General features: G+C 47.6%; 1 protein-coding gene across 4 annotated transcripts in view; it reads right to left on the bottom strand.

The window, feature by feature from the left end:
• The window catches only part of LOC122561291 (dynamin binding protein), a 119274-nt gene that overhangs the window by 69965 nt on the left and 40354 nt on the right, over positions 1-8955 (bottom strand). For all 4 annotated transcript variants that reach the window (XM_043712954.1, XM_043712955.1, XM_043712951.1 and 1 more), the window contains exon 3: positions 4579-4701. In XM_043712954.1, coding sequence (XP_043568889.1) covers positions 4579-4701 — 123 coding nt within the window. The remainder of the gene's footprint in view (positions 1-4578; positions 4702-8955) is intronic.

Raw genomic sequence — 8955 nt, 5'->3', positions numbered from 1 at the left:
AGGAGGCGGGGGGGGGGGGAAAGGAGAAGAGATGGGGTCCAGTCACCCTTCCTCAGAAGAATGTCAGAAGTCACATGATGTCAGGTTATAGTCCAACTGGCCTATTTGAAATCACATTCTTTTGGAACAGTTCCCCTTCATCACTTGGCCTGACAAAGGAGCAGCGCTTTGAAAGCTTGTGATTTCAAACAAACCTGGCTTCATGTGACTTCTGTCCAACCCAGTCCAACACCTGCACCTCTACATCATTCCTCAGATTCTAATCTAGCTGTGAATCTAGAATCTTACATTTCAATCCCAGTTTCCAACACTTGGCATGTCTGTCGCTTTGTACCCTGCAGCGGTTCAACAGATCATCTAAACAGCCTAAAAGAGTTCTTGCCTCTACCACCTTTTCGGGTATGGTCTTGCAGGTACCCATCACCCTCTGGGCAGAATAGCTCTTCCTCAAATCCCCTCTAAACCTCCTGCACCTTTCCTCAAAAGGTTATTGATCCCTCTGCTGAAGGGGAAACAGTTTCTTCCTACCTACGCTGTCTGTGCCCCTCAGCTTCCTCCCCTCGGAAGAAAACCACTCCAGCCTCTCCATCAGCTAGTGTATAAACCGCTGAGGGGGATTAGATTGGGTGGGTGGTGGTGTGCAGATCAAGACGACACTTGGTTTTCGATAGTATCCAAGAAGATTCCAAGGATCAAAAAAAATAGAAATTGCTGGAAGAGCTCAGCAGGTCCGGACCAATAACCCTTCCCTTTGGTTCTGAGTAAGGGTCACTGAATCCAAACCATCAACTGACTGCTCTGCACAGATGCTGCCAGATCTGCTGAGTTCTTCTAGCAACTTCTGCTTTTTTTCTGATTTACAGCATCTGCAGTTCTTTTAGTTTTATTAAGATCCTGAGAAGCATCTCTTCCCCTTCTTGCAAGAAGAAATATCTGGGAATCTAACTCCTGACAAAAGTATTGCATTCTGGGCTTTAAACTAGATCTTTCAAGACCGGGCTTGAGAGAGTTTGTCTTTTTTTCCTGTCGAGCTGGAGCAGATTCAAGGGGCTGATGGTCATCTCTATAATGATTATAGCTACACCCTGGTCCGCTTATCCACTGGCCTCTGACTCCAGTGAGCAACACTTGGCACTGATCTCTCGCCTCTGTGAAAGGACAGTTACGTAGGAGGAAGAATACCGCAGCAGAAATAGTTTACAACCTCGGCCCTGCGTTTAGGGATCACATCATGCTCCAGATGAGTAAACTGACCTTGGAGTGATGCCACAGCTGGGTGGGAGTGGACTGGGGGCTGTACAGTCACAATAGGGTCTGTGTCTCTCACAGTACCCAGACGATGCCAAGTTCCTTCAGATACAAAACAAGTCCACTGTGGAATGGGACCTCAGTTACACACAAACAAAAACAAACATAATGAGAGGCTGACAGAGGACGCCTCCCTCACACAGCGATTCAGTAAAAAGTAACCTTCCAACCTTGTTTCACGGGACCTTGAATCATTGCATGCGACAGCTTGACGTTGTTCTCCCTGATTCATTTCTTGGCAGGCACGTGGGGTGGGGGAATCAGGGGAATTACAGACATCCCGTGCTCCAGTTATAGCTGGAGAAAGGCAATTACGATGCGATTAGGCAAGGTTTAGGGTGCATAGGATGGGGAAGGGAACTGCAGGGAATGGGCACAGTTGAAATGTGGAGCTTATTCAAGGACCAGCTACTGTGGGTCCTTGATTAATATGTACCATTAGGCAGGGAGGAAGTTTTCGAGTGTGGGAGCCATGATTTACTAAGAAAGTTGAATCCCTTATCAAGAGGAAGCCGGCGGCTTATGTTAGGATGAGATGTGAAGGCTCATTTAGGGCGCTTGAGAGTTACAAGTTAGCCAGGAAAGACCCTAAAGCTTTCCATAGGTATATCAGGTATAAACGAATGACTAGAGCAAGATTAAGGCCAATCAAGCATAACAGTGGAAGTCATGCATGGAGTCAGAGGAGATAGGGGAAGTACTAAATGAATATTTTGTCAGTATTCACACTAGAAAGAGACAATGTGGTCAAGGTGAATACTGAGACACAGACACAGGACGGGACTGAAGTTCACAAGGAGGAGGTGTTAGCAATTCTGGGAAGTGTGAAAGTAGATAAGTCTCCTGAGCCAAATGGGATTTATCCTAGGATTCTCTGGGAAGCCAAGGAAGAAATTGCTGAGCCTTTGGCTTTGATCTTTATGTCATCATTGTCTACAGGAGTAGTGCCAGAAGAATGGAGGATAGCAAATGTCCTTGCTCAAGAAGGAGAGTAGAGACAACCCTGATAATTATAGACCTGTGAGCTTTACTTCGGTTGTGGGTAAAGTGTTGGAAAGGGTTATAACGGTTATAACAGATAAGGAATAAGTTGATTAGGGATGGTCAACATTGTTCTGTGAAGGGTAGGCCTTGCCTCACAACCTTAATGAGTGACCAAACAGGTAGATGAGGGTAAAGCTGTTGATGTGGTGTATATGGATTTCAGTAAGGCATTTTATAAGATTCCCCACGTAGACTATTGCACAAAATACGAAGGCATGGGTTTGAGGGTGATTTAGTGGTTTGGATCAGAAATTGGCTAGCTGAAAGAAGACAGAGGGTGGTGGTGGATGGGAAACATTCATCCTGGAGTTCAGTTACTAGTGGGGTACTGCAAGGATCTGTTTTGGGTCCACTGCTGTTTGTCTTTTATATAAGTGACCTGGAGGAGGGGATAGAAGGATGGGTTAGTAAATTTGCAGATGACACCAAGGTCAGTAGAGTTGTGGATATCAAGGAGGATGTTGTAGGTTACAGAGAGACATAGGTAAGCTGCAGAGCTGGGCTGAGAGGTGGCAAATGAAGTTTAATATGGACAAGTGTGAGGTGATTCACTTTGGAAGGAGCAACAGGAATGCAGAGTACAGGCCTAATGGTAAGATTCTTGGTCGTGTAGATGAGCAGAGAGATCTCGGTGCCCAGGTACATAGATCCCTGAAAGTTGCCACCCAGGTAGATAGGGTTAAGGCGGCATACGGTGCGTTAGCTTTTATTGGTAGAGGGATTGAGTTTCAGAACCATGAGACCATTCTGCAGCTGTACAAAACTCGGCCACATTTGGAGTATTGTGTACAGTTCCGGTCACCACATTATAGGAAGGATGTGGAAACTTTGGAAAGAGTTCAGAGGAGATTTACTAGCATGTTGCCTGGTATGGAGGGAAGGTCTTATGAGGAAAGGCTGAGGTACCTGGGCTGTTTTCGTTAGAATGGAGGGGTGACTTAAATTTGGACTTATAAAAGATAATCAGAGGGTTAGATAGGTTGGACAGCGAGCCTTTTTCCTCAGGATGGTGATAGCTAGCACGAGGGGACACAAGCTTTAAATTGCGGGGTGATAGATATAGGACAGATGGCAGAGGTAGTTTCTTTACTCAGAGAGAGTAGGGACATGGAACACACTGCCTGCAATAGTAGTAGACTCGCCAACTTTAAGACCATTTAAATGGTCATTGGACAGGCAGATGGATGAGAATGAAACAGTGCAGGTTAGATGGGCTTCAGCTTGGTTCCACAGGTCGGTGCAACATCAAGAGCCAAAGGGCCTGTACTGCACTGTAATGTTCTATGTTCCATGTTAACTCAGTGGGTGGCACATTTACCTGTGAGTCAAACAAACAGTCATCAGCTCAAATCCCCACACTTTGAGAGTTGAGTACAAAACTCCCAGTTGACGTTCCCAGCGTGGGACTGAGGGAATGCAGCACAATCAGTGACTCTACTCGTCACACAGCATGCTAAACAGAGACCCTACCTACCCCCTGAGAGGGGGGCACAACACCCCATAACATGTACTTCAAAGGAGAGTGGGAACATTTCCCAGCATTTTGCCGAATACTCATCCCTCAACCTTTCGGTGTTAATGCTCCATCATTGGTGGCCATGCCTTCAGATTTGGAATACCCTCTCAAAAATCCCTCTCTTCTTCCTAAAGATACTTTAAAATCTTTCTGGCCCGGTCTCCAAGCACTTGTCCATATTCTATCACCTGGACCAGTGCAAATTGTCTGAATCAGAGAGAAAGGCCATTAACTATATGAAAATCACAGAATCCTACTGTGTAGAAACAGGCCCTTCGGCCCAACAACTCCACACCGACCCTCTGAAGAGTAACCCACCCAGACCCATTTCCCCCTAACCTATATTTACCCCTGACTAATGCAACTAACCCACACTTCCCTGAACACTATGGGGCAATCTAGCATGGCCACTCCACTGTACACTGCACATCCTTGGATTGTGGGAGGAAACTGGAGCACCCAGAAAAAGCCCTCGCAGACACAGGGAGCATGTGCAAACTACACACAGATAGTCACCAGTGGCTGGATTCGAACCTGGTGCTGAGAGGGAGCAGTGCTAACCAATGGGCTACCGTGCCACCCCAAAAGGTGCTACATAAATGTAACCTGCCATTGCTGCCATATTTGCCCCAGGTTATAATTCGTACAGATATCCGTCACTGTAGGGGGTTAATTTTCTCTTAAATAACCTGAAATATCACTACACTCACCACGTCGGAGAGACAGGTCGCTGCTGTTGGCTGCAGTGAAGTCATTAATGCAAACGCACAACCTCTCCCCTTGCTTAGTGTTCGGGATCGAGACAGTTTCCACAAAACTGCTGGGGAACTGCCCTAGAGAGGGGGGAAAAGAGAAGACAAGAGACACCACCATCAGACAAAACACAAACTTGTCCTCGTGCACACAACATGCAGGACAGCGTCTGCCCCAAATCACTGGCACAGGAGGTCAAAGTTTAAGGAGTTATCGGTCCAACTGCACATGGGGTTTAGTCCTAAATCAGGGACGGGCAGAAAGGGGAAATAAAACATTGAGTTCTGAAGAAGGGTCACGGGACCTGAAATGTTAACTCGGACTTCTCTCCACAGATGCTACCAGACCTGCTAAAATGTCTGATTTTGCTGTTGGTTAAAACGTTAACTGACTCAGTTTGAGGACAAAACCCAGAACCAAGGTGGTTCATAGCCCTAACTGGGAGGCTAAGCCAATCCCAGGAAACAAAATGAAAATTCCCAGGATAAAGGGCGATGGAGTGCAGACAGGTAAGGGGCATTGGCACCAAGATTCAGATTAGCTGTCATGTTAAATGGCAGAGCAGGCTAAAAGGGCTGAATTGCCTACTCCCCTTCCTAATTCCTATGTCCCCATGTTGTAAAATTGATGTGGTCCAAAATTGTACTGATTCACGTCAATAGTTAGGGGCGCATGACAGTAGTGACTCAAGTCTGAATCTGCGCTGTACGTGTCCTGGGAGTGTTTGAAGTGGACAGTGTAGAGAGCGCTTTTCCTCTCTTAACTGAAAGTAAAAAGTTTTATTTTCAGGTTAAAAATCACACAACACCAGATTATAGTCTAACAGGTTTATTTGGAAGTACTAGCTTTCAGAGCACTGCTCCTTCATCAGTAAATGAGTGGGACAGGATCCTAAGAATTTATTGATTGGTGACGGTGTCCTGGTGATATTCTCTGAAGCGCTCTGCAAGTAGGCGTCCTGTCTCCCCAATATAGGAGACACCGAATCAGGAGCGATGGATACAATAAATGACGTGTGGAAGTGCAGGTGAAACTTTGATGGATGTGAAAGGCTTCTTTGGGGCCTTGGACGGAGGTGAGGGGGGAGGTGTAGGCGCAGGTTTTGCAATTCCTGTAGTGGCAGGAGAAGGTGTTGGGGATGGGGGTGAGGACCTGAGAGGGAGTTGTGGAGGAATGGTCTTTACGGAAAGCAGATGGGGTGGGGAGGGAACTATATTTCTGGTGGTGGGGTCTGTTTGTAGGTGGCGGAAATGGCAGAGGATAATGTGATTTATGTGGAGCTTAGTGTGGTGGAAGGTGAGGACCAGGAGGGATCTGTCCTTGCTGCAGTTGGAAGGGTAGGGTTCAAGGGCTGAGGTGTGGGAAGTGGATGAGATGCGTTGGAGGGCATCATCAACTATGTGGGTGGGGAAATTGTGGTCTTTAAAGAAGGAGGCCATCTGCTGTTCTGTGGTGGAACTGGTCCTTCTGGGAGCAGATGCGGCAGAGGCGGAGGAATTGGGTAAAAGGGATAGCATTTTTACAGGAGGCAGGGTGGGAGGAGGTATAATCCAGGTAGTTGTGGGAGGCGGTGGGTTTGTAGAAAATGTCAGTGTTGAGTTGGTCACTGTTGAAGGAGGTGGAGAGGTCCAGGGAGGGAAGGACTGTGTCTGAGATGGTCCAGGTGAACTCAAGGTTGGGGTGGGATGTGTTGGTGAAGTTGATCAACTGTTCAACCTCATCGTGGGTGCACGAGGTGGTGCCAGTGCAGTCATCAATGTAGCGGAAGAAGAGGTGGGGAGCGGTGCCGATGTAACTACGGAAGATGGACTGCTCCATGTAACCGACAAAGAGATAGGCATAACTGGGGACCCATATGGGTGCCCATGGCTACCCCTTTCATCTGGAGGAAGAAGTGGGAGGATTGGAAGAAGAAATTGAGGGGGAGGACCAGTTCAGCCAAATGAATGAGTGTGTCAGTGGAAGGGTACTATTGGGGACGTCAGGAGAGGAAGAAACAAAGGGCTTACAGGCCCTGATCATGGCAAATTGAGGTGTATAGGGACTGGATTCCATGATGAAGATAAGGCATTGGGAGCCAGGGAAACGAAAGTCTTGGAGGTGGTGGAGGATATGGGTGTGCTCCGAACATCTGTGGGGGGGGGTTCCTGAACTGGGGGGAAATAGGACAATATCCCCAACCGAACTCATCTTGGTATGCCAAGATGAGTTCGGTGGGGCAAGAGCAGACTGAGATGATGGGTTGGCCAGGGTAGTCAGGCTTGTGGATCTTGGGTAGGAGCTAAAACTGGGCAGCGTGGGGTTCCCGAACTATGAGGTAGGAAGCGGTGGGTGGGAGTTCGGTCTGGGAGATGAGGTAGTGGTTGAGAGGGCAGTAGGAGGAGATGTCTTCAAGTTAGTGCCTGGCTTCAGCAGTGTAGAGGTCAGTGCGTGAAACTACCACTACACCCCGCGCCCCTCCCCCCACCATCACCCGCATCCGCTGGTTTGATGGTCAGGTTGGGGTTAGTGCGGAGGGAGTGGAGGGCTGCGCATTGAGAGGGTGAGATGTTGGTATGTGTGAGGGAGTGGACAGGTTGAGGCGGTTAACGTCCCGGTGGCAGTTAGAAGTAAAGAGGCAGGACGCCCACTCACAGAGCGCTTCAGAGAACATCTCCGGGACATCCGCACCAACCAACCCCACTGCCCCATGGCCGAACACTTCAACTCCCCCTCCCACTTCCCCAAGGACATGCAGGTCCTGGGTCGCCTCCACTGCCACTCCCTTACATAGAACATTACAGCGCAGTACAGGCCCTTCGGCCCTCGATGTTGCGCGACCTGTCATACCAATCTGAAGCCCATCTAACCTACACCATTCCATGGACGTCCATATGCTTGTCCAATGACAACTTAAATGTACTTAAAGTTGCAGGCAAAGCAACTACCGTTGCAGGCAAAGCATTCCATACCATTACTACTCTGAGAAATGAAACTACCTCTGACATCTGTCTTATATCTATCACCCCTCAATTTAAAGCAATGCCCCCTCGTGCTCGCCGTCACCATTCTTGGAAAAAGGCTCTCCTCTGATTATCTTGTACGTCTCTATTAAGTCACCTCTCAACCTTCTTCTCTCTAATGAAAACAGCCTCAAGTCCCTCAGCCTTTCCTCGTAAGACCTTCCCTCCATACCAGGCAACATCCTAGTAAATCTCCTCTGCATCCTTTCCAAAGCTTCCACATCCTTCTTATAATGCGGTGACCAGAACTGTACACAATACTCCAAGTGTGGCCACATCAGAGTTTCATACAGCGGCAGCGTAACCTCCTGGTTCCGGAACTCAATCCCTCTATTAATAAAAGCTAAAACACTGTATGCCTTCTTAACAACCTTGTCAACCTGGGTGGCAACTTTCAGGGACCTGTGTACATGGGCACCGAGATATCTCTGCTCATCTGCACTCCCAAGAATCTTACCATTAGCCCAGTACTTTGCATTCCAGTTACTCTGACCAAAGTGAATCACCTCTCACTTGTCCGCATTAAACTCCATTTGCCACCTCTCAGCCCAGCTCTGCCGCTTATCTATGTCTCTCTGTAACCTACACCATCCTTCGTCATTATCTACAACTCCACCGACCTTAGTATCATCTGCAAATTTACTATTATACCCTTCTACGCCCTCATCCAGGTCTTTTATAAAAATGACGAACAGCAGTGGACCCAACACTGACCCTTCTGGTACACCACTAGTAACTGGACTCCAAAATGAACATTTCCCATCAACCACCACCCTCTGTTTTCTTTCAGCAAGCCAATTACTGATCCAAACTGCTACATCTCCCACAATCCCATTCCTCCGCATTTTGTACAATAGCCTACTGTGGGGAACCTTATCGAACGCCTTGCTGAAATCTATATACACCACATCGACCGGTTTACTCTCATCTACCTGTTTGGTCACCTTCTCAAAGAACTAAATAAGGTTTGTAAGGCACAACCTACCCTTCACAAGACCATGCTGGCACTATTCCTGTCGACAATGACGATTTAAAGTTCAATGCCAAAGGTTCAGCAATCTCCTCCCTGGCTTCCCAGAGGATCCTAGGATAAATCCCATCCGGCCCAGGGGACTGATCTATTTTCACACTCTGCAGGATTTCTAAGACCTCTTCCTTGTGAACCTCAATCCCACCCAGTCTAGTAGCCTGTATCTCCGTATTCTCCTCAACAACATTGTCGTTTTCTAGAGTGAATACTGTCGAAAGATATTCATTTAGTGCTTCCCCTATCTCCTCTGAATCCACACACAACTTCCCACTACTATCCTTGATTGGCCCTAATCTTACTCT

Source organism: Chiloscyllium plagiosum, chromosome 22, assembly GCF_004010195.1.
Source record: "Chiloscyllium plagiosum isolate BGI_BamShark_2017 chromosome 22, ASM401019v2, whole genome shotgun sequence".
NCBI classification, from domain to species: domain Eukaryota; kingdom Metazoa; phylum Chordata; class Chondrichthyes; order Orectolobiformes; family Hemiscylliidae; genus Chiloscyllium; species Chiloscyllium plagiosum.
Note: the sequence above shows the minus strand (reverse complement) of the source record. Positions and strands in the feature narration are given on the sequence as shown.